At 38.4% G+C, this 25,600-nt stretch overlaps 3 protein-coding genes across 4 annotated transcripts in view; 2 read left to right on the top strand and 1 right to left on the bottom strand.

Annotated features, from left to right (window-relative positions):
- Positions 1-5,565, top strand: part of col14a1a (collagen, type XIV, alpha 1a) — a 108,592-nt gene extending 103,027 nt beyond the window's left edge. For both annotated transcript variants that reach the window (XM_055041883.1, XM_055041882.1), the window contains 3 exons: positions 777-854; positions 1,813-1,968; positions 5,179-5,565. In XM_055041883.1, the coding sequence (XP_054897858.1) occupies positions 777-854; positions 1,813-1,968; positions 5,179-5,207 (263 nt within the window). In that variant the 3' untranslated portion in view covers positions 5,208-5,565. The remainder of the gene's footprint in view (positions 1-776; positions 855-1,812; positions 1,969-5,178) is intronic.
- Positions 5,566-8,100: 2,535 nt separating this feature from the next.
- On the bottom strand, positions 8,101-19,725 carry mrpl13 (mitochondrial ribosomal protein L13). The gene is made up of 7 exons (XM_055041880.1): positions 19,629-19,725; positions 18,284-18,407; positions 17,214-17,307; positions 16,212-16,272; positions 14,209-14,295; positions 12,498-12,619; positions 8,101-8,661 (listed from the first exon to the last, which is right to left on the bottom strand). Exons 1-7 carry the CDS (start codon positions 19,653-19,655, stop codon positions 8,637-8,639), a joined length of 540 nt encoding a protein of 179 aa, XP_054897855.1. The 5' UTR covers positions 19,656-19,725; the 3' UTR covers positions 8,101-8,636.
- A 934-nt stretch (positions 19,726-20,659) lies between these two features.
- On the top strand, positions 20,660-24,671 carry dscc1 (DNA replication and sister chromatid cohesion 1). Its single transcript, XM_055041879.1, has 9 exons — positions 20,660-20,924; positions 21,770-21,938; positions 22,276-22,410; positions 22,507-22,597; positions 22,685-22,823; positions 22,963-23,015; positions 23,107-23,261; positions 24,111-24,259; positions 24,365-24,671. The coding sequence occupies exons 1-9, from the start codon at positions 20,755-20,757 to the stop codon at positions 24,474-24,476; spliced, it is 1,173 nt and encodes a 390-aa protein (XP_054897854.1). The 5' UTR covers positions 20,660-20,754; the 3' UTR covers positions 24,477-24,671.
- The last annotated feature ends 929 nt before the right edge of the window (positions 24,672-25,600 follow it).

Genomic DNA, 25,600 nt, shown 5'->3' with positions numbered 1-25,600 from the left:
TTAGTCCATGTGGAGTTTTCCTCACAAAAAACATGTGGCTTAACCCTAAGAAAAAAGTCATTTCAAGCTAATGTGACAAATGATGTGGTTGGATGATTCACTGAGTGAAAAAAACGAGTTAGTCCAGCAGCTGATTACTGTAGGTAAACTCATGTAGAAGGAGTATTTAAAGAGTGGGCTGATCCATGGACGAGACATTTTATACTGACACAAGACATTGTGAATCAAAAAGTGATGTTATCCATGAACATATCGATCCTCTGGCTTTTGTTGCAACGAGGCCTCTCTGTCGGTGTTTCGTCCTCATCGCTCGGCTTATTGTGTCCGTACCTTGAAGAGAACATTCTTTTTGCTTCATAATCCTCGAGTAACAAGCGGCTTGAATGTGTAATCTTACTGAGTATCTGTGCAGAAAGGGTGTATATTTTATTCTTTTTTCACATTGCCAGTAAATGGTCACTCATCCATTCAACATATCCCTGTTAAAAACATATTTTTCTAGAAACCTTTTTCTCTTTACCACAATAGGTAGCTACGCTCTGCAGTTTCAGATGACCTGTTGTCATCCATATATGGTTGTGTCTTTCCTGTTTCCAGGAGGTGTGGCTGTGAAGGCTCTTTTTGTGTCAGAAAAGTGTTTTGAAAAAAAAAATGAATTCCTTCTTTAGGCTCTTATTATATTTGCAGTATAAGATAATATTCAGAAGCTAAAGCTCGACTTATACTACAACACATTATCACAGAGGCTTTAAAAATCTCAAACTTTGTGTTTCCAGGTTTGCCAGGTGAAAAGGGAGAGAGGGGGAGTCCAGGTATTGGGAGTCAGGGACCTCGAGGACCACCCGGTGCACCCGGTAAGACACAACACAGTCCTGATCATGATTATAGATTATTGAGAGCCCTGTGTTTTGCTTCAAACTCCAAAACCAAGCAGCATATGACCTTGTAAAATTATTCTGTCCATGGGGATCATTTCTTATTTCCAGTCAAAATGTTTGTGCATTGGTCATATTGTGTAACTTTTAAACAAAACAAGAATGCCTGCAATATTAAAACAAGGACTGTAGTTAGCTTTTAGGATTCACATTCTACTGATCCTCAAAGAGAGGAAGGCGAGCAGACATTTCAGTCCATGAATGTGATGCTCTGTATTGATTTTACTGTGTGTGGTGTGGAATTTGAGGTTTGTGTTATAAAAATATGTCAGTGCTGGTATTTTAGGCTTACTGTGATCGATACTTACAAGAAGACAAACTCTAACTGAAACTTTTCCAAGGTTACATTACTGAAGAGGCAAAACATATGCGAACATATATCAAGCCTCTGTGTTTTTAGAGGAAGGTTTATTCTCGGTGCTTTTCTTAAATAACTGTGGGATAATAATTTTTGCACTTGGCGAAAGAAACTACCTGTAAAATATTGATATTCGATTCCCGCAGACTGCTGAGCAGTCCTAACGGAGCAGTTTGTCCTGTGAAATCATCAAACAGAGGCCTGGGGCGAGATTTCAGCTCGGAGCTGCGTCGTTCCTGTTCCTGCCCTCAGGACATTCGCTATCATACTCTGTTATCCGGATAACGACAAGCAGCCATTTGTGGCTCGCTAATTTTTTATATCATGTTGTTAAAGCCGCAGAGGCTGAAGCTTTTTCTTAATAGTGACAGGGTGTACCTTTGGTGCACTTTTTTTTTTTTTCTTACGTTTTCTCACCAGGTGTCTCACTGCTGCACTCATTGTACCAAAATGTCAAACCACTTTGCACGCACAACCTACCACCCCGTCTTTAAATAGAAGCTGTTTCTCCATCGTTAGGCCTGCCAGGCGAAGGTCGGGCAGGCAGCCAGGGCCCACCTGGTCGGCCCGGAAGCCCGGGAGCGGCTGGGAGGCCTGGAAATCCAGGAGCTGCGGGACCAAGCGGACCACCAGGATACTGTGACCAGAACTCGTGTCTGGGATACAATGTTGGAGGTAAATGATATCCATTCGTCCCTGAACTACCTTTTGAATTTCTTTTTCAAAGTGGAAACAAAATAGGACAATTACATTGTAACTGTTATAAGATGTTAATATATTTATTTGTGGTGTATTTTGCGAAATCACAATTATGTATTATTACTCTTTTTATCTATTTGTAGAACCCCACAGAAAGGTTAAACGATTTCTCAAACAAATTGAGAAATGAACAGTTCTAACGGAGCATTGCTTTGAGTTTTGACAAAAAAAAAAATCAAAGCAAAACACAATTTAAGCTTTTGATGAGGGAATAACATTATAACATGACCTAAAGCTCAAAAAAGTCGATTTTACATGATACTGCCGGTTTAAGACATGCGTCTGCTTCGAACCACGTTACATTATCACAGGGTTTGTGTATGTCCCGTCATGCTTTTCTTTTGTTGTCATTACATTAAGCTCCGAAAGAAGAAACGTCTGTAGAGTTTAGCTGAAACAAAAAGGTTGAGAATGGACGGATTGAAGCATGTCTGTGTCTTATTGTTGCCAGTCATTTTGCTCTTACATGCTGTTCCACATATGCTGCACAGCATCAGAGAAAGTGACTGTTGCCTTCAAGCATTTTTATAGACAGACTAGAGTTTAAACACTGTGAATGTCTACTAAATGGGGATGAGGGTGTGGGGGGTCACCCAGCTGGAGGCATCACATGGGAGTGTGCCTCAGTAGCAGAATAACGTCATGACAGGGATGAATGGATGTGACTTATGTGGGAAGACAATAGAAACCGGATGGCTCTCTGTTCCTTTTTTTATTTATTTTTTTTATTCCCACCTCAGAAATGTGAGAGAAACATGGATTTAATAATATTAAGGGTTGGATCCAGTTCTGCAGATGTGTGAACATACACATACTGACAGAGTACAAGGCAGAATATGATCTGGCAGCTGAAGCCAAAATAACATTTTGACTGGAACATTCTGTTTTTATTATGTCTTTATCTTTTTTCACCAACCACGAAATATGCAGACATTTTAAAATATTTAGCAGCGTTTCTTTAAACTGGAATGCTTCCTTATTTGTACCCTCGTCGTCTCTGGTGTTACTGAAAATATCTACTGCTCTTGTTGTTCCAAAACATTGTTGCCAGTCTGGCCTTAATGTGTCTTTCCATTTAATAAAATGTTAGAAAAGGCAGCGACAGTCTACCCTCACATAGTTACTGCTCTTGTAAAGTTCTCAAGTTGGATATGCATCTGACTTTTATTGTTGGAAGTTTATTCATTCATGCCCACATAGACAGATTAAGGACTTAACAGGTCAACGCTATTTGTCTGTGTTGAAATCAAATTAAAATATGCTCGTACACAGATCCGGGCACCTACACGGTGGCATGTAAAGCGTCTCTGAATATTCATACAGATGATGATCTTGCAGCCCTCTGCAAAGTGCACAGCTAAAAGCCGCTGCAGCGACGATGTCATATATCATCTGTGAAAAGTAGCAGATGGATGAGACATTATTTTATCCATCAAAGCAGATTTATTTAAATAGATTCAACTCTCAATTGTTTTTTGTTTTCCACCCCACCCCCCATTTTGAGTTTATGAGTCTCATCTGCTGCTTTGAACAATTCAAGGTTCAAACCAAGCCTCCCTGCTCAACCACTTCAAAAGCAGAGTTCAGTTTACAAAGTTTTCATTTTCCTTGACATTTTTCATTTTACGTGAACGTTTTCCTCCCTGCCAACCAATTACGCCGGATCCAGTTTTGTTTTTTTCTTTTTGAGGTCATATTTTAAAAGCCAAAACCAATTTTCATGACATTTAACTGGTACATATTATTGTTATTGTTATTTAAAAAAAAAAAAACTACTAATTGCTAGTAAGTAAAGATTTGATTTGTAAAAAATGAAACGTGGATTCGAGGGGAAAATAATGGGTTAGAGTAATAAAGAAAGATAAAAAAATATAAATGAATTGGGAAATAAATGGATTTAATTGTATTCAGAACATTAAAATTGCTGTGCTTATAGATCTTAAGTGTAGACCAAAGTTGTCTGAATATATGTGTCTTTATAAATGTTTTAAATAGGACATTTAATAAACCTTCTAGTAGCCTCATTGAGACTCCACCACTGCATGTAAAACGTAGTGGTGGAACTTTTAGGGTCTGGGGTCGTTTAACCAATCATAATTCAACACATAATGAGGAAGACTACCTCAGATTTCTTCAGCATAACATCAGACTAGATGAGTGAAACAAGAGAACACAGTACTGCCAACCTCACTATAATCTGTTTGGAGAGGATATAAAGCAGGACTAAACACAATCTTCCCCTATTATTGTACCCAATATTTAGATTTCAGTGCCAGCTGTGCTCTGAATGCATAAAAAAACATCTGAGGCTGCTGCTTGATAGACCATCTCTTTGAACATTTTTTAGATTCATTTTTTGAGATTCAAGATACACTTGAATGATGACTCAAGAAAGAGCTGCTGACGGCTCCTTTCAAACATTATTCTTGGGTGTATAAGACTAACTAATTTCTTCTGAATTTACAACCTGTGAACCTCATTTCATTTTCTGCGTCAGAAGTTTTGGTAACACTTTATTTGACAGGTTGTGAATAAGACTGTTGTGACACCGTCATAAACAAGACATAACACCCGTCATGAACATGAGTAAGTCTTTGTGAATATTTATGACTGTTGTCGGTAAATTACGACACTTAATACAAAGTTGACATTATTCAAAATGTCTTCGTTATGACAACTTGACATTAACCAAGAAATCATAATCTGACATAAATGTGTTATGAAAGTATTACTGAAGTGATTTACAACAGTCATAAATATTCATGAAGACTTACTCATGTTTATGACGGTGTCATGACATTCTTATCCACAACCCATCAAATAAAGTGTTTCCGAAGTTTTTATTTAAGCTTTCTCATAAGCAAAAAGAAAAATAGGGACTTGACACATTAAGCGTCTTGTTCTTGTATTGCTCAATGAATTTCTTAAGGTTTGAGTTTCCTTTCTGTAAAAGAGGAGAAGGTCTGGGATTTGTTTTTTCACTTCCTAAATCTTAGCCTAGCAGTTTTCAAATGGTTTCTCTGGAAGTCTTTGGTGTCTTTGGGTTTTCCGTCTTCATGTGAGATAAACGTCTCCTGTCTTTCTCTCTTCGTCCCTTCCCCTGCTCTCCCTTGTTCTGATTTGAAGTTCAACAGGATTACAGGAATGATTACTGAGGGGAAATCTCCAGCCATCTCTCCTCACTCTCCTCCTCACATGCTCACCTCCCTCTTTACCTTGTTCAGAAACATCCAGTCGTTCATTCCCCAAGAAGCCAAACAATCAACACAAAGCCTGGTGTAGGGGCGGGTTCTAAATTTCAGCTTTCAGGAGCTTCTAAATCAGGGGTCTGCAACCTGTGGCTCTTTAAAACCTGACTAAGAGAGTCGAGAACAGACTATTTTTTAAAACACAGAACAAATGTGGATTTAGTTGTTTTTTGTTTTTTTTCTGCAAGGAATAAATCCTGTATTAAATTTCCACAAAAGAATGAGACAAGTATCAGCATTTTTTTTTCTCATCATGATATTAGAAATTAAGTAGTTTTTGTTTAAATGATTATTTTACAAACGAAAAATGTTTTCCCATGGAAGAAAATACTTTTTTTAATATGCTAAGAAAATTACACATTTTCTTCAAATATAAGAAAATATCCTATTTTTGTCATTTTGTCCTGTTTTTTTTTTTTTGTTTTAAACCCTAAAAGCAGAAATTAAATTGTGTGTTTTTTTCAAATGTCCCACAGTAGATATTTTTAAAAATGAAGATGTATTTTTTGCAAAATGTTATGGAACATTTATGACTCTAAAATAATTTTATTTAGCCAAACTACAGGCAAAAAGTCTCTTTGGTTTGTAAAGGTTGCAGACCGCTGATCTAAATCAATCTTCAGACATACACTTAATTTACAGAGAAAATCATTTTGTACCAAGGCCAGCTTTAGTACACAATCTAACTGAATTCCTGATTGGAAACTGTTCTGCGTTATTCAGGTTAAATTAAAAATTTGTCAGCAGTAATAGAAGCTCAATGTGAAATGCCTCATAAACCAACAAAAAACAACAAAAAAAACAACCTTCCTCAATGCTGCCACCAACAATTGCACTGCCATTTATCAACAATTACTCATCTTCCTCCGTGTTCGCCTGCTTTGGGCTCAAATCTCATTACAGCTAATCACTTCCTTCAAAGCACGATCAATCAGCTAAACAGTGATGAATAGCGCTTCTTTCTGATTGTCTGCTTTCATCGCTGTACAGCCTGGCTTACCTGTGCAAATCAAATTCTGAAATGTGCTGAAAATCTTTTACCCCGAGAGTAATTGCACCCATTTTGATAACTGAAAAAAACATTAGCGCTACTAAGTTTTATTTAGCCACTCTGAACTTCAATTAACGCAACTTCGGACACTGCATGTCCACCTGCATGCTTCGCGTTCCTGCTGAACTTCTGTTAGAAGTACTTTACCTTGCTTTGGCAAAACTACATCTTGATTTTCATTGGTTGTGGCATCGAGCTGTAGTTTCCTGTAGCCTCACTTCAGTCGTGACCTTAAATATCCCCTCCATACCACTCCAGTCTCACCCCTACCCCTCGGCGGCGGCGGCCGCTACCAGCCCTACAATCCTCCCCACAGACAGCCGAACCACCACCACCAAGGAGGAGGCGAGGAAGACCAAGATGCCTACTATCGTGGTTACCACTCCCAGTTTAACTACGAGCATCATGGGTACTACCCAGGGAACTCTGAGGATGTGGAGCTGAGGTCACCGGGCGTCGTCAGGAGGTTTTCACAAATTGTGGTCACGGAGGAGAACTGAAGAGGAAGAGCGGACTCACCTTAAGTGCTTGAGCCCCAAAAAGACTTCACCACGCGCGCACACACACACACACACACACACACACACACACACACACACACACACACACACACACACACACACACACACCATGGACTTGTGCACTCATCTGAAACTGTGCTGAGAACCTAACACCCTGCCTTGGTTTCCTCCACAGTTTAAAAAACAAAAAAAAAAAGACAAAATGTAAATATCTCTGTGATATCTGTATGATATGTGTGTAAAATGGAGGTCCAAAAAGTGCCTGATCTGTGTCCGCTTCGTCCAGTGATAATGCAAACCTTGAACCGGTCGTTTTACACCCTACATGCAGCTCTGTGAAGCGGCATGTGTCCCATCTGAGCGCGAGACTGGACATCAGGTTCCTGTAGCCCGAGGATTTCCTTTTCTCAAACCACTGAGAAAACAGTGGCATCATTTGTACAGACTGCTTTTTCTAATGTAACATGATACCCCTGCACCAACCCTCTATTTGTGTGTCAAACTTACCTCCATGTGCAGTATTGTTTTCTACTTTGCGCTTCTTTAGTTTCTGAACTGAGTTTGCAGAACCAGGTTTTATTTAAAAATTGAAGGCTGTTGCTTTTTGTCCTGCGATACTTCATTCTCTTCTCTCAAAATGAACAAAGTTTTCATATAAAAAACGAAGCTCTTGTGTCTTTTGTTGCATCTTGTTCTACTCTTTTTGGAGCGAGTAGCAGAAGCGTCAAACTCATTTTTGTTTTGGTCCACATCGAGATCATAAAAGCCAAACAACCGGTGTGTATTGATAAAACGACCCACTTGACAAACTGTTAAAATATCAATTTGAAGTTTTCTCTATATTTAATGAATACTTAAGATGAAATAATATTGATCATCTTTTCACAGATGTGATTTGGCAATACGCTGAAAAAAAACCTGTTTCGATTTGATAAAATATTTGAGCAGACAATTATCTCTTCATGTGACACACAAAAAAAAAAAGTTATGCAAGCTGGATTTGGTTCTTGAGTTTGAAATGTGTCCACTGAAGGTTGTGGCTGTTATGTGAAAACGCTTAAGCGGACACTTCACGTCTGACAACTGCAACCCTCGTTACAAATCAATGTTTACTTTCTACTTCTCTGCACCACAAAACCATAAAGCTCAGGAAAAAAAATGTCCTTGGAGACATGTTCAATAAAAAGATTTTACAGCATTTATATATATAAAAAACATTTTCATAAAAGATGGTTCATTAGACAGTTTATTAGCCTTTTTTACAGTTCACTTAAACGCAGGTCTCGACCGCTGATCTCAGCACTGTAACACAATTGTTTTCAGTGTGAAAAGCAAAAACAACTAGCTCTAACAGATGTCACATTTCCGGGCCAGGTCCGACTGCTTCACACTCATAGGGGGAACCAGCAGAATGGGATTTTCTCTGATCGGAGCCGAAAGCTGAAATCTCAAGCTGTTCCGGGATAATTTGGCTCTGCTGTGGTTTCGTTGCGGCTGGTGTCGCTCATGGAGAGCTTTTGTGCGAAGCCCTAGAAAAACAGAGCGGCAGGGTCCGGGGTTGTTACTGCTGGCACGGAGGTTGCGGCTTAGTGCTTGGGAGTCCGGGCAAACTTTGATGGCAGTTTTTGGAAAAGGAAGAAAGCTCTTATGTAAATTTACAGAACGGAGTGAAGTCAGATTTTTATGAAAACAACAAAATGTTTAAAGCCTGCTGCTTTCTGTGTTCAATATTAAAAATATCCAGTTGCTCCGGGAGCTTTGATTTCATTTCATCTTGTAGTCTTCAGGTCTGCAGAGAGAAGGAGAAAAAAAAAAAAAAGAAAAAGCAGCAAGAGAACATATTAGTATTGGAAGCGACTTCGAGGAAATACACAGACAGAAAGTGACAGATGAGAAAACTGGGCAGATCTTATCGGGTTTTTTTCTTTTTTTTTCCTTCCAGCATTTCAAAATGAGTGCAGAACTAGCATCACGTTTTCGTGTTTTCTCCCTTTAATTTCAGCTGACAGATCTTATCGCAGGATGCTGTATGGGTTTTGTTACAAAGTGAGAAAAATGTAATAGTTCTGCTATCACATACCGCAGAACGTTTGTCTTGGGCCTGGCTGGACAAACGTACCGCTGTACGTTTATGTGGAAAGTGTGCATTTGTTTCACGGAGGGCATTGTTCATCCAATCATCTCACACTTTTGCTCCAGGATTTTTCAGAAAGAATATTAACTATGTGTTTAATTCAGGGTAATGATTGAATCGCCCTCAGTGACCTAAAGCCTACATCCCCCGATGCGCGCGCACACGTATCTGTTAAGTAGAATGAGTCAGGAGGAGCGTGAATATTAATTAGGCTGAGATGTCTCTTAAATAAACCAGGATTGGTTTGACCTTGACGGCTGCACATCAGCTGGCGTGGATGACAACACTTGACAAATGACCAATGAGAGAGGGCCTTTCACCTGGAACACAGCCTCTGACAAGCAAAGAAATCCGCATTGCATAAATCAGGGGTGTCAAACTCCAGACCTCGAGGGCCGGTGTCCAGCAACTTTTAGATGTGCCTCTGCTGCACCACACCTGAATAGAATAATGGGTTATTAGCAAGGCTCTGGAGAACAAGGAGGAGGTAATTAAGCCATTTCATTCCAGTGTTTTGCACCTGTGGCACATAAAAACTGCAGGACAGCGCCCCTCGAGGACTGGAGTTTTGACACCCCTGGCATAAATGTAGGTATTATGAAGCAAACTGGATGGACACATGGAATGTTTGCTTAATTTAGACGTTTCAGCTCAAAGTTTAGAGTGAAATGCAGCTAGTTGTGTTCGACTTGGCTTTAAAGAAAAACACTGACATAAATTTATGCTTTGAAAAGCAATTTATGGCAAAAGTTTTTCGTTTTGCCTTTTTACAACTAGATTTTAGCATCAATCAGTGAAAACTAAAGCATATTTGAATCTCTGCAGTACAAAGGGTGTGAATACTTCTATGTATTCATATTCTTTTATAATATAAATATAAAAACACATTTATTTTATGAATATAAAGGTTGGGATAGGTTTCTTATTCCAACCTGAATTGCAGTTTTGCATTGATTTTCACTTAGCTGTAAATTAAACTTTGTTAGCTCTTAAATTGTGCGTTTGGTAAAAAAATAAAAAATAAAAGAGAGCAGCAGTTTTGACTTTTGCTCCACATGAGAAGTGGTTTTACCAGGACTATAAAACAAGACCTGTGTGGTTAGCAAGCTGTACGGTCCAAATGAAAACAGGAATGCCACAGGGAAGCAGCGCAGTACTTTATGTCGCTGTTGATATCTGAATAATTGATTTGAATCTGCGGTGAGCCCCCCTGAAGATAGCACAATTTGTCTCCACTTTACCGGAAAATCAGAGACAGACGCCTGAAACACACAAATAAATCCAGGGAAGAAAAAAAAAAAAATCACATTATGCTGGGGCTTGGAGAGGCAGGCAACAAAGAGCAACATTATTACGATTTTCTTTCACTAATGTCATGACATTCACGAAACAATGGTATGGTATATAGGGCAATTGCAGTGTTTGTTTGAAGCTCAATGCACTTATTCCAGATCCATAACAGAAAAAGTTAGGAGACTCTTATCCTGTGTGTGAAACATTCTGGAGAATCCACTTTTAATTTAATATGTGGATGCCTGGCAACCGCGCATTGACCCTGACCTGGACGATGGACAAGCTAATGGATTATCGGATTAATGAATGTAAAGGCTACATGTTGAACGGACGGCGACCGCTAACTCGTTAGAATGAAGGTGCTGCAGATGGGAAGGAGGGAGGGGGGAGTTCAGCGGGATATTATGTTTCCAGCAAACCGCAGGTCACAGTGTCAGTCTAATCTCCAACCTGAAAATACTTGAGCCAGAAAAGCCATGAATATGATTATGTTGAGCAACAGATGTCCACCCCCTGCTCCCCCACCCCACACACACACACACACACACACACACACACACACACACACACACACACACACACACACACACAGTAAACCCATCCAGTTGGGACAGAGAGGAGAAGAGCCAACATTCCCGTGTGTGTTTGTGACATTTGATCATTTCTGCTTCCAGGCTGAAGGGAAAACTCTTTTTTTTTCAGCGTGCTGCTGCTGCTGCTGTTATGCATTCGTCTTCATTCAGAATAAATCAGCTTAGAAAACCATAAAGGGCACTTACACCAACTTACATAAGAACCAAAAGCTTATTCCTGCGCAACAGAGCACAACACACTTCTTATTATGAATCAACTGGCTGCCCGGCCAAAGTCTCCATCACTGTTTGCTGTGCATATCCTGTCACATGTGACAGCTCAGCTGGCTGACAATCATCCACTCCTCTACTCACATGTGTTTGTGGTTAAAGTCCAAGAACAGCATCTTTAAGTTATTCTGCTGGAGGGGAGCAGAGTCCCAGTCAAAGCGGCTACAAGACAGTGGCTGGCATGCTTCCTGACATGAATCTGTTTAGGCATCCGTTGCTTAGGAGGACCAAAACAATACACAGCTGTGTGTGTGTGTGTGCGTGTGTGTGTGTGGTGTGTGTGTGTGTGTGTGTGTGTGTGTGTGTGTGTGTGTGGGTGTGTGTGTGTGTGTGTGCGGGTGTGTGTGTGCGTGTGTGTGTGTGGGTGGGTGTGTGGGAACACCTGGACTCTTCATTGGTGGGCAGTTCAGAGCAGAAACACTGAAAAAGTCTCGGTTTCCCATTTGTACACTTGTGAAAGATTTCGAGGCCCTTCCAGAATATCCATCCCCATTTTGTATTAAATTCTTGTGTGTTACTCTTTTTAGCAATCAGTAGTTTTATAATTTTGGTAACTTGTGCCAGCCATGCCACTGGAATTTTGCTATATTTTAATCACTGCATTATTTTTAGTTAATTCACTCAAATATGAATAATTCATGTAGCAACTAAAAGAAATCATGAATGAAAAGGAGCAGAAAGAAGTATGAACTTATATCTGCTCTTTATTCACAAAGAGAAAATTAGCTGTTCAACTCGGAAGACTATTGCAGACACAAAAAAACTTCAACTCATTCAATGTCATATCGCCTCATTATGATTTTTGCATTTCTTTTAAATGCAGATTGTTTTATCTCACTGTCAAAATTGTCCCATAAGCTGACACCTTAAATTGAAAAGTATCTTTCTATCATCGCCATCCTAAATCTACATTTTTTGGAAAATCTCAGGTCTTCCTGCAGGAGGTCGTTCAGGGTCATTTCTGTTTGATTTGCGGTCGTCATTTTATCACAATCACTTGGCCCAACCCAGGAGTTCAACCAAATTAAATGGGAACACAAAATAGTATTGTTTTTAAATAATAATGAACTAATTATGACAATTTATTATTAAGGGAAACATTACAATGTTCTGAAGAGATCTGAAATGGGATCACATTTTGTCATAACTGCAGTATTGGGATTTAATGTGACACACCAAAATGAAGTTGTGCATAATTGTCAATGACAACTTATTTCAAAGTGCCTTTCATCACCACTGCTCACATTATTTAGAGGAAGTAAAATAGACAAAACTGTGATTGTAGGAGGCAGCTCAGTTTTAAGCACAAATAAATGCCTGCTGGCGGCTACATACGGGATCCACAGCCTGGGGAAGGCATCGATCTCCTCCTGGGAGTATTCGCTGAGCTTCCTGGGAATTTCTCTGGGCTGAGGAAGCTCCTCTGTCAGATTGGCTCGAATGTCATCTGGCAACTCCTATGCAGGAGAGGGACAAAGTTTTAGGCCACGAAACTCGGAGAAAAGAAAACATCAAGACAGGAGTGAAAAGAAAAGTCGACCACAGAAGCGCATCAGATATTCTGCACAAGACATCAGGGTCCATTAGTCTCTAGAGTTAACCATCTTATTGTTATTCACTACAGACGGGTATGCCTACAGGTTCATTTAAGGAGCAGGCAAGAGTTCAGACTAAAATACAAAAGCACTGATCAAACACTTCAAACTTCCAAGAGGTACTGAAAAAAAAAACTTGTGCTGAATGTCAGATTCCACTGCAGATGGTGACCGAGCTCAGCAACTAACTTTGGCCACTAACTTCTCACATTTCTTCCCAAATATCACATTATGAGCAGAAAAATATCAGACACACATGGTTCTGCTTCATTCTTAAACACCCAGGTTTTATAATTTAATGACCTGCTGTCACGTGTGCCTTTGCCTTTCTGATAAATACAGACATTACATTGCAGGAAAACAATCCTTCCATGTTTTTTTTTTTTTTTGCCTTGTTTCGTGCACATATCTTAGGATACTTGAAATGAGACAAAACTAACTTATAGTGAACTTTTCAGCGAGATACAGGAGATTTTGTTTAAGTCAATAATTCCTCAATACTGATGAAAAAGTAGAAGTTTCACACTAATAACAGTATTTTTCCCATAGTATGTCAGTAAAACAAAAACCTTTTTCATCAATATTAAGCAAATACAGAAACAAGATACTATTACTTACATAAAAGGTACTTGAAACTTAGCTTTGTCTTATTTCAAGAAAAAAACTTACTTTGTAAGACTTTATTTTTTTGCAGTGTGTCTGGCAAATGTATATATCTGAAAGCCACTTAGTGTGGAAAAAATAAAACGATGAATGGATAAAGAGGAAACTGCTAAACAACAGAGAATAATTTTGGAAATGCAAATATTTTTCCATAAACCTATTTTCTTCTTATCCAAACTTTGAACCAGATTCCAGACACTGAAGCATGTGAATGTGTTAAAGCTGGAAACTTGCTTGCTGTTTGACAAAATCCCCAGAGGGATGTAATTAGTCTCTTTAGCTCCATCCCAGCTTAGCTCAGCAGAGCACAGCTAATTTTCTGCTCACTTCTGATTCTGATCAGGCTGCAAAGAGAATTACACACTTTTGTTTGTTTTGCTGAGTATCTCAGAGCGAAAACAAAGCTATAAGAGTTGCAGAAAGACATGGGGCAGGTGATCTATTTGCTTCAGCTCGAGTTTAAGTGGATACCCGAGACAAAGGGGTAACTTGTTTATGGAAGGAAGAAAACAGTTTGTAAAATATATATCATAAGCAGTGACTGAAATAAAAACAAGAGGCAACAATCATGCTTTAAATTAAATGTTGGCTGCAACAAACATAAAACAGCAGCATCAATAGGAGTTTCTTTAGTCAGTATTTTAGTAAATGTTCTGTCTGCAGTTCCCATACAAAAAGAAAAAGGAAAAATAAATGAATTCTTGCAAAAGGTTTGAGATCTGTGAACGAGCTCTTGCAGTCAAAAAACACATTATTACAACTCAGAGACATGAGGTGAGGGGACTTACATCCTCTGGAAAGATGTGCAGTCGTTGCATCATAGTGCGCCGGTGCAAATTTCGAGGCAGCATGCCATAAACTGCTAACCTCACTATCTGCAGGAAACAAGGAAGAAATGCACACGATGACATACAAGCAATTTAGTAATAATAATAATCATAATAATAATAATAACAACAAAAAGACAACTCTACACATGTCTGTGTTTTTCTTACATTTGCTTCATAAATGAAACCATATTTCATAATGTGAGAAGGATTGGACACGGTCTCCTGGACTGAGACTCTGGAGAGAGACATTGGGCAGACGCTGTGCTGACAAACTGTTCTGCCGTCCATTTTCCCAACTCCCGCTTCGCTGCAAACTTCACTTCAACTAAATCACCAGCAGGCCTCCCGTCTGATCCTGCATCAGCAGCAAAGCCGGCAGCCAACTCAATTCCTCCTCAGAGACGGTTGACGACAGACCGGAGACCGGAACAGGTCGTTGACCTGATCCCAATGCTTCCCACAGGACAGCAGCCACTTTTATGGGATTCTTATTTGCTTACGCTAGCTGCGCGTGGAGAATGTCAGTGGACGCTGCTGTTTCAGCCGAGTGTTAAAAGACTGTTTTAAGGGCCTCTTATTGTTTAGCATCAAATGAAGACAAGGAACATTTAGATAACTTGCTCGCGAAGGGGCAATGGATGGTGCCAGATTGTTGCCAAAAAACTGAATTTTTCTAGATTTATCTAGAATTTAAAAAGTACAAAATGTGCAAGTAAATTTTATTTAAAAACAAAAAATAATTAATCTTACTGCTGCCAATACATTGAGTTTTGTCCAAGTAGCATCTGCAGTCTTACTGAGAGTGATGGGTGAAATATTTAAAAACACAGACAATTATTTGTCTTTAGCCAAAGATATAATAGAGATATATAATAAATGGTTTGTACTGATAATATTAAAGCTGTCCCTACCAAATATTATGCTACAGCCGGTTGTTAGGACGTTGAACATATGGAAATTGTGATGACAGCTGTAGGTTTTGTTTTTTGTTCCCTTAAAAATAAACACCTTCATTTAAAAAGTCCATCTTATGTTACTGTGTGTTATCTTTAATAAATATTCAAAATGGTTTGATTTTGATGTTCTGAGCCACTGAAGTGTGACAGAAAAATAGAAAGTGGGCGAGCACTTTCTGATTTCCTGTGTTGCTCAGCTTTAGTGGACAGAAACACAACTAAATAATATACGTATACACACACACACACACACCATCTTTTACATCTTTGCTGTTGTGGCCTAAAATTTCCAAGTCAATTCTGCCTTTTACAAAGCAAATCTTTCATTGAATAAATAACAGATACTGAACAGCCTCTAAATATGTCAGTAGCAACAGTGAGATTTCAAACATGCACATCTTCTTTTTGCACAAACCTTGAGATTAAGTGGCTTTTTAAAACAGAACATGAGAAATTAAAAACCCTATTTGGGATTAGTTTCAGAAATAGATCATGTCACCTTATGGTCCCTGTGTTTAATAAAAGAGAGGAAGAAGGTCCAACTGATGTGCTTAATACACCGGTATAAAATTGTCAGTGTAAAATCACAAGGAGCCCGGCATCTTGTTTAACACAACACACAGCATAATCCTGAAATTATGAATATGTAAAAGAATCTGAAACTTCAGTATCAGCCTAAAACTGACAGAGGAATTCAAAAAGATATCAAAAACCACCATCATAAATCCACTTCTATCTAATCCCTCTTCCCTGTACCCCTCATTAATATGCACGAGCAGTGCATTTGAAAATAGGGATAAGTGTCAGATCAGGAAATGCCACCTCGGCTCGGGATCTGCCACGTGTCGACATTGTGCTAATCTCTGTGTGCGAGGCTTAAATCTGAAATGCAGAATACGAGAAAGAAGGTGGTGCAAGGTATCCTGTGCTGACATTTCTGATCGCTTAAAATTCAGTCTACATAACACAAACGCTAGGAAGCAGAGAGTTGGCGGCGCAGCTTACAGCTTTTGGGTCCTTTAGGTGAAGCTGAGCAGCTGTGACTTGTTTGAATCCACCGGGAAACCTTTAAGAAGACGACAAAGCCTGTCAGTTTTAATACATGCAGCTCTGAAAGCTTGAACATGTAGCTCGAGAAAGTATTCAACACATTTAGTCTCTTTTATTTATTTTTTTACACATAAAACTCTAGAAACAGTTTCAATTTTCATTATATGTTGAAATTTGTGGCCATTACAGGATTTGAAAGAGGGGTGTAAATACTTTTTAAAGGGAACCCTTCATCTGCTTTCAATTTTTATGGTTCTTTCAGAACTTCTTTCCCATTTTGGGAAAGATAAAGGTGACACATAAGGGCAAACAGCATCCTACAAGTTGATCATTTATTATCTCCTACTAGACTGCAGAAAATTGTGAAGCTGAAAAGGTAATGGGAGTCGTTTCTCAAACTGACTGATTCAAAACATTCAATCTGCTTAAATAAACATGAACCGAGGTCTTACAGGGACAACGGAGCATCAGAGAGTGAAAAAAATAAAATAAGACATATCCAACAAGCAATTTATTGACTGAGCAGTGCTGCTTACATTAATAAGAGCAGAAATGTTTTTTACAGGAGGTGTCTAATGCATTTTCAATCATTTTAAGCAGGTAAGGAGTAATCAAGTACTTCACTGAGACATTAACTGTGTACTTTTTCACTCTCCAAAATCCACTTAAATTACGTAGAAACGGTAAACACTGTTGTTAGTGCGATATCTGAAATAGGCGCAAGTAAATGCGAAGTTTGAGGTTTCCTATGACAATTTCTCTCTCATGGAAACACTGAATATAAAAACAAAACTGATGTCATATGCATGCCAGGTTGTTTACATGAACCAAGTGGTAGTAAGAACACAACAAAATGGCAATGCAAAAGGTCTGAAATTAGGTTATGGGATAAAAAAAAAATCAAACAGGAAACAAACAAACGGGCAGATGGGAATAATCAGCAAAAATAACCCTTACCCTGTGTGTGACGAGTAGACTTTCTGCTCCCATTTGTTCCCAGAGAAAGCAATGTGTTTGGTGTTTATTACCACTACGTGATCGCCACAGTCACCTACGAACAGATGAGAGTTTTATGTTGGTCTCTTTGTTCCTGCTGCTGGATGTTTAATGAGTTCAAGTTTAATGAAATAAAGACACTTTGTGGCAGATTCCCATTTTGGCGAACATACCAAACAATGACTGAATAAAGCTAAAGAAAGTGACTGATTTTTGTCATATTCCACTCGGTTATTTTGTTCATAAGCTTGTATTAAAACTGATGACTTGTGTTCAGGCACTTATGTCAGATGTGGATACTTAGAAAAAGAGAAACAATGAAGAAGCTAACCCACAAGCAGTGCAGTTTTACCCCATGTTTATGCTTTAAACATTATCATTAGAAATCTTATTATGTATTTGCAGTTGCTATGAGCAGTGCCATCATCTAAACATGCATCTGTGACCAGAGCGAAGACAACACCGGCAAATGGAAATCAAGCTGCCAGTCGAAGCCATTTCATTTGCTGATTCAGGCTGTACTAAAAATATCCTGCTAAATTTTTTTCAGTCATTGTGACACGTTTGTGAACCTTTTTTAAAACCAGCAGAATATTTAAACTGACAGAATTGCAGAAACTTTACTATAAAATATATCATCATTATCAATGCCTCTCCTCATTGTCAAAATACATTTGAACCTTTTTTTACTAAATTGACAGTATCAGCTATCTCTCTAGATTACAATGTAGATTTAAAAAAGCATCTGTTCAAAATATCGTTAGACATATTTTAAAAAACAAAAGCCAACAAAGATTAATCTAACTTTTAATTTTGCACAAACTGAACATTTTTATTGTAATAAAAACAAAAAAGCAAAGATATTTTTTTTCTAATTGGTCCATTGCTGCCATCTTGTGGCCATTTCACACTGCAATACATGTAACAGTGGATTGTTGGTAGTTTGAAAACAGTAGTTTGTGAAGATTATAGAAGCTTTACATCTAAAGCTGTGGTATGGAAGAGAATCCACTGATGCAGACAGAACTCACTGAGTGCATGGTAGATGGGCTTGTGCTTCCCCTGTAGTCTGACTGAGCACATGGTTGCGATCTTGCCAGGCGGCTGCATCCTGGCGTCGATGAGGAACCAGGATCGGGCAAACGTAGCCCATTGCTGTGGAGGAGCAAGAGGAAAAATGAGGACAGACTAATGGGACCAAGCTGTAGAAATCACTCTTTTGATGGTAAATGGCCTGCACTGGTACAGAGCTTCATCTCATCCAGAGGACTCCAAAGCGCTTACACTAAATTCAGTCATTAATGCACACATTCACACACTAATGATGGGGAGCCACTTTATAGCCACAGATGCTTTGTGGTACTCTGACAGAAACTATTAGGACCGTTTAAGGCAAAAAAGGTAGATGGCAAAACAGGATAAAGTTGATTGATTCCTTTTCTGCAATGAGTAAGAAAGAGAAGATGTGATGTATTTTTAAAGCCTGCATGGGCAACCTGCTAAATTGGGGATTGGATTTGAGATTCTTTCAGTTATCTTCCAAAGGGTTTGGTTCATCTTATTTGTCATGAAAATTAAGTGAGACCTTAATTTTATCATTACAGTCCATGCTTCTGCAATGCACAGCTAAGAACAGTTCACAATGCTCCAATTTCCAAAAGTAAACAAACATTTTTATTTATTTATTTTAATTAGACATGATTTAGTCTAATTACTGTTAGTACACTTTTCAATTAATTTTAAAAATTTATTAAAATCATACCAGAGTAAATGTTCCTTACAGTTTTATGCACCTTTAAATTTGGGCTGTATTGTTTTCTTTTTTTTCACAACTTGATTCAGTTTACCTATTTTGGTTTTTGCCCTCTTAATTTTTGTTTTGCATGTATTCTTATTATTGATTGTGTTTCTTGAAGAACCGTTTAAAATCAATTTTTCGATTTATCTATTTGCTTGTTTCAGTTTTTCCCATGTAGAGCGTAAAGATGACAGTGTTCTGTCACATGGTTTTGATGCAAGATACTTAAATAATGAAAAATGGTTCGCCTGTCTTTGATTTAGTAAATCTACTAAAATGCTTTAAATAGTGAACATGTTTTAAAAGACACTTATCTCAGTTATGTATAACACTTTCTAAAATATCTTAACAATTGGCTCCGTTTTATACACCCGATATGTATTAAACGGCGGAATTATGGGAAAATACAAAACAGTCTACCCAGCGAAAGCCGTGATATCAGTGGAGGGCAGAGCTTGCTTGCTAGCTTCTTTGCTAGCACTCTGGCTAGCAACGTTTAGCTAGTCCTCATTACGTTGTACGAAATATTCAGTTTAAATCACACGAAGACGACAATAATGATATTGATGGTGAATTACCTGAGCAGATCTGGTAAAACTAGACATCTTTCACGAAGCTATGCAAACATCCTCACAACATTTGACCCCCCTCCCAACGTGTGACACGGTACGTCAATTAATTTGTCACTGATGAAACACTTTTCGCATACTCATTAGTTCCTGTCGCATCGACAATTCAACTGTTTTTATAATCAGGCACATTAAATCATACTTTTACTCATATAACTTTGTCAGATTTTAGACATGATTATGAGCTGTGCTTATATATTTTTGGTCATCTTATTATGTTTTGTTGGACTAAAATACACGAGTCGAACAACACCTTTTGATTACAATACGCAATTGAGAAGCTATTTTATTATAATGAGATAAAATCCCATAATTTGGACTTGGCCATCTGGTAATTATGACATAGTCTGATTATTATGAAATAGCTTGTGTCATAATTTTGAGACACACGTTTGTTTGTTTTCATCAAAGGAGCACAAATATAATGAATATTCTCACTCTTAGCTGTACCTGTCAGCACTTTGTTGAAACACTCTCAAATCATTTTAATCAATCTGATGACAACTTTCAGCTGTCCAACTTGGACTTCTCATGCATTTGTCCAATTCATTATTTCACTAAAGTTATAGTTTGGAGAAATGTTGCAAATGTACACCATGGTACTACATGTAGTCCCCAATAAAAAAAGTTTTCATTGCATCAGAATGAAACTAATATTTCATTAGTTCCATAGATGGAGTGTGATTGTATCAATGTAGCACGTTTTCCCTTTGAAAACACTTGTTTCTTTTCAGCTGTCATATTATTTGTGGAAATAAATATTTTCCGCAATTTAAGGACATTTAAGGCGATTTCCTTAAATAACCACATCCCCCAATAAAGAAATAAATAGATAAATATATCAGGCTGAAATGGCTGATCTAACAAGGAGCGATATAATGAATACATTATTGATTTTAGGCTTGACAGGAGGCAACAGCCAGCTCCGGTGGTGGCAGAATTCGATGTAACACCGGTAGTAGTTACCTCACTTCCTGTCCGCGACTGAAAGAGAAAGCGGGTAAATTTGACAGAAAGTAACTCTGACGTCGACTTTTTACAGTAGCTCAAGGCTTTAGGAAAGCATTAACCGAGAATGAGGACCTTGGAAGAGGTGCAGGCCACGTTGGAGATCGCTAAACTAAAGGAGGAAGATTTACTCTCAACTGTCCACTGTCTGTCGTTTGGAGACAACGTTTCATCTGCAGACTACTGCCTGATGGAGCTGGACGAGACTCTGTGCAAACATATAGAATCTGGAGAAAGGTAGGCTGGAGAACAGATTGACAGTGATTGTCATTCATAGCACTTTTTTTTATATCTGTTGGTGTAGTAATCTCGAAGCTTTTTTTTGTTTGGATTCCCTGAATATCGTCAGTATGCCACTTTAGCCAAGCATCAGACTTACATCTAGATTTGTAGCTGTGCTAAAAGCCAGCTTGACAGAGTTTAAGGAAATTAAGCAGTTTTCTCCCAATAAAGTTTACATCTGAATGTTTTTAGGAATCACTGCTCAACAGTTTTACACACTTATTAGTTAAACTTATGTGTGTAATCAGCCAATCTCACCTTTTGTCAGCAACAAAACTTCACATCTGTCAATTTCTGGATTTTTTAAATTTTTATTTATTAGTAGTTATTCATCAAGATAAAAACAAACTACATCATATTAGGAAAATGATTATTAGAATACATAGATTAGACTCATAATTGTTGTCTCTTAAATTGCTTCAAAGTTGTTCACTTGTATTTGTTTGAGCTCTATAAATGAACGTAGTATATGAAAATTTGTCATTGATAAAACACACAGAGAGACTACCGCAACCAAGATGCTTCAGTATCTTTATCTTAATTAGTATCTCATCCACTGTAGGTAGTTTACTAATCCACCTCGTCTCCTTTGCCTCTGCATTTGCCAAATCAGATGACTTCCTTCACAGTACTTTTTAAAACTTTGTATTTAATTAAGTGCTGTCTGTGGAAATCCACACCTCATCCTCATCACTCACCTTTGTTTAATTTATATATGGAGTGGTAAAAACAATACATCATTGAGCTATGTCACATGGAAGTGATTATATCTACCTAAACTATTATTTTTTTGTCACCAGTCTTGTAATTCGGGGGGATAAAGACGAGCGTGCGGTGCTTTGTAGCAGCGACAAGACCTATGACCTGAAAATAGCAGACACGTCCAATCTGCTGCTGTTGGTTCCCGGCTGCAGAACGCCAGACCAACTAACTGACAAGCAGGACAGCACTCACGTGGTGCACACTCAGGTAGGGAAATCTCAGCTGAGCGTGAGCTTTAGCAACCAAAAAGCACACACACATGCACAGAAATAAAAACTATCAATAAAAAGTTTATTTAATTTTAGTAAATCCCTAGGAGAGGTGAAACTCATTTATATTGATGCTGGTGCACATTTTAGAAAATATTATGCTTTGATATCTCTGTTTTATAAACAATTATCAACTTATTTAAGCTTGTGTAACAAAGATATATGATCTTTACTTTTAAAGTCGAATTACTGAAATAAATGAATGTTAAGTGACTGTTATCGAGGCACACCTGTAGATAATCCTAATAAATGTTAATTTCCTGCTTCTGTCTCAGATTTGGGGGTTCTGTAATAGTTACTGGGAGCTGAGGAAACAGAGACCTAAACTGAAGAAGCTGAAGAAGCTTTTAATGGCGAATTCTTATGAAGGACCTGCAATAAGGGGACAAGAGGAGAACACAGAGAACAGGGTGATTGTTATGATTATAATTAAATATGTAATTGGCTGAAAACTAACAAGCAGTCCTGTTGTTGCAGTCATCAGTAAATAGTTTGTCTGTTGACAGTACACAATGGAGGATCTACTGGAGAGGGTTCAGGCCAGTGAGGAGGAATTAAAGACCCACTTGGAGAAGATCCACGCCTGTCAGATCGATGGTAAACAACAATAGCTTCTTCAGGAGTTGTGTGTGACTGTTTATTTTCATTTCATTGACATTTGAAAAGAGCCTGTCCTTCCTTTAGGTTACTGGCGAGTGCTGGACTTTGACTATGAGATGAAGCTTCTGGGTCATGTGACCCAGCTGGTGGATTCTGAGTCATGGTCCTTCAACAAGGTTCCCCTTCATACCAGCCTGGAGGAGCTGGCTCCACTGGAGCCCAGGTAAGGAAACCTAGATTGTTGACCGTTTTAAATGAACTGGCTGCTTCCTTATGATGAAAGACTTTGCTAGTTTTGTATGCACTGTGAGGTTTATTTTCTCTTAACCAAATGCGGGTTGTAATGTTTCCTGTTTTCACAGGGAGATGATTGAGCACTGTTTGAATTGCTATGGGAAACGCTACATTGAAAACGGTAAAGAATCTATGAAGGACTTTATTGCTTTACTGGTGACTTTCTGCACTACCACATTTGCCTTTGTTCCTACTTTGCTTCCTCTCCATAGGCGAGGTCTTCTATGAGTTGCACGAGGACAGGGTGTGTCGGGGCCTGGCGCTAATGCTGCTTCAGAATGCCGTCAAGTTCAACCTGAAGGAGTTCCAGGACGTCTGGCAGCAGAGTGTCCCAGAGGGCATGAGTACAAGACTGGAGCAGCTAAAGGTCAACAGTTTTAGCTTGCTAATTCTTTTGGGGGTGTTTTTCTGTGTAGCTTCATATGTGAATGAATTTTTGCCTACTCCTCATTAAAACATGGGTTCATTTTGTTGAGGTGAAAGCATGGCTCTCTTGAGGTTTGGACTTTTTTGTGGCTGTTGCTTGTTGACGAATAGTTTTTGGTCAAGCTTCAGCTGTTGGACAGATGGCCTCACCTTTGGCACAAGACCTTGGTTCACAGAGGAGTTTGTGTTTGTTTGAAACTCAAAATTAGCAGCTCTCTACCACCATGCTGTGCTGTGCAGGTTCTATGTTGTTGTTTTTCCAGACATAGTTTGGTGAACCAGCCATCTTTACTTCGATGTCTCTGGAAAGACGCCTTAAACTTCATTCAGATACAAAGAAAAAGACACTTTCTGCATGTAGCCATTCTAGAAGCAATGCTTATTTTTATTGAATGAACTTTAAATAGTTTGGAAATAGCCTATTATTTATTTGCGATTGATGGGTGGCAACAATGATTCCTTTAAGCTCATTGCTGATGTCTTTCTATCTTGGCAAAGTTACCCTAAAGTCCTTTTTTATGAAAACAACATCAGTGCCTAGTTTTTAAATGACTTTAATGACAGTTGTGAACATTTTTTTTCTTCTGCTGTCTTCATATGTATCTATAAATAAACTTGCAAATAATTTACTTTTCACTTTTAAAAAAAACAAAATAAACCAGTTAGGATTGGCTGGTCATATACTGACCTTAGCTATTGCACATTAACTTTGTTTTACTTCTTGGCATTATCTGCTTACTTATTGTTTACATTTTCTGACCCAGTACTGGCTGCTTCCTAATTCTTCCAGGGCGTCGCTCTGGTGGATCGGACGTCCTGCCCAGAAACCATCAGCCTGCTTCGAGTGGAAGATCTCCCAGAGGACACAGTGGAGCGCTTCAATCACCTCTTCTCACTCAGAGAGAAGTGGACGGAGGATGACATCACTCCATACATACAGTTAGTGGCTTCAGTTGAACAAACATAATGGAAAAAGATCAGTTAGTTTTTTTTTATTACTCTTTTTTTAGTTTATTAAAATAATTCTTTTTCCTCTGCATCCAGAGACCTTTGTGGAGAGAAGCAGACCACCGGAGCGCTCCTGACCAAATACGCTCGATCATCAATGCAAAACGGAGTCAAAGTCTTTAACTCCAGACGACCTGTGGCTACATAAACTCTCCAAGCAGACCAGAAATCAGTTTAAATCAGGACATTTCTGCAATTTTCTATCAACGAAATCAACTTAACTAAAATGTGATTCTGCAGTGAACTTGTACAGTACAGATTTTAAATCAGTTTGGATCGCTCAGTTTTGACTTTTTTTCGGCTCGGCAGGTGAAAAATGTATAATAAAGTGGTTATTAGTAGATCTGTAATGTTTTGTGATTTTTTTACTTGAACACATTAGCGGCTGCACTTCCAACTGTGCAGGAGTTGTTAGGGTAGTTTTCCACAAGATGGCGTGCTGCATTCAAATAATCCCCACATGGTGACAAACATGCAGCACTCATTCCTGTGGTAATCAAATTACTCTTAAAGCAGTAACCAGTTTCAGGGAACTTGGTTACATTTAAAGTTCTGGGTATGTTTTCTGTTACAGGAATTAATTCATATGTTCTTTTAACAGGAAGATATGCTAAGTGTTTCCCTTAATTTTACATTACACAAAATGTTATTGGAGCCTTGACAAAATACTTGTGCTGTGTACTTCTGTAAAAATCAAGACATTTTCTGACACATTTATGAAGTTAGTGTTAAATCTAAAGTCATTTAGATCAAATTTTATATTTGTTTTACGTGACTTAAGGCCACATGGGTGTTAATATTAAATTGGTAACATAAAATTTTCACTTAATTGTTTACAGTCGATTTTGAACTTCTGTACAAAGAGAGGTTGCAGTTAAATTTGCAGAGAAAGCTGTGCCAGAAAAAAAAATGGAATAAAGCAGAAGAGAATAAAGTTTCAACATTAGCATCTTGTTTGTGGATGTGAACAGATCTAAAAAAAAAAAAAAACAGTTCATGTTACATTTAGAGTGACCCTGAATACTTTATAAGAGACAACTAAATGCAGTGTGTTCAGGGTGATGTGAAGTTGGCTTTCTTCACATACTTTCCTCAGTTTTCCACGTGGCTGGTGGAAATCTTTCATTACTTTGTCAAGCTAACTGCCTGAGACTTCACCAGAGTGTGGTGAGCTCCTCTGCCTTCATGATGCCTTTTATTCTGAAATAGCCTTCAGTAAAACAGTTGGGAAAGCCATAGTTTACCCAGCAGCAATGCAGGAATATGTGAGAA

The sequence above is a fragment of the Poeciliopsis prolifica genome, unplaced genomic scaffold, assembly GCF_027474105.1.
Source record: "Poeciliopsis prolifica strain line A6 unplaced genomic scaffold, Auburn_PproV2 SCAFFOLD017, whole genome shotgun sequence".
In the NCBI taxonomy this organism is placed as follows: Eukaryota; Metazoa; Chordata; class Actinopteri; order Cyprinodontiformes; family Poeciliidae; genus Poeciliopsis; species Poeciliopsis prolifica.
The sequence above is the reverse complement of the archived record's forward strand: the minus strand, read 5'-3'. Positions and strand labels throughout refer to the sequence as shown.

What these genes read in the sequence shown, in the direction of transcription:
- mrpl13 (XM_055041880.1), bottom strand. Translation starts at nt 19,655, where the DNA reads ATGTCTAGTTTTACCAGATCTGCTCAG. An exon ending in GTTTTACCAGATCTGCTCAG is followed by an intron (nt 18,408 to 19,628) that starts GTAATTCACCAT and finishes GCTCCTCCACAG; the next exon opens with CAATGGGCTACGTTTGCCCG. An exon ending in TTCCCCAGGCTGTGGATCCC is followed by an intron (nt 8,662 to 12,497) that starts GTATGTAGCCGC and finishes TTCTCTCTGCAG; the next exon opens with ACCTGAAGACTACAAGATGA.
- dscc1 (XM_055041879.1), top strand. Translation starts at nt 20,755, where the DNA reads ATGAGGACCTTGGAAGAGGTGCAGGCCACGTTGGAGATCGCTAAACTA. An exon ending in CTGGCTCCACTGGAGCCCAG is followed by an intron (nt 22,824 to 22,962) that starts GTAAGGAAACCT and finishes CTGTTTTCACAG; the next exon opens with GGAGATGATTGAGCACTGTT. An exon ending in GAAACGCTACATTGAAAACG is followed by an intron (nt 23,016 to 23,106) that starts GTAAAGAATCTA and finishes TCCTCTCCATAG; the next exon opens with GCGAGGTCTTCTATGAGTTG.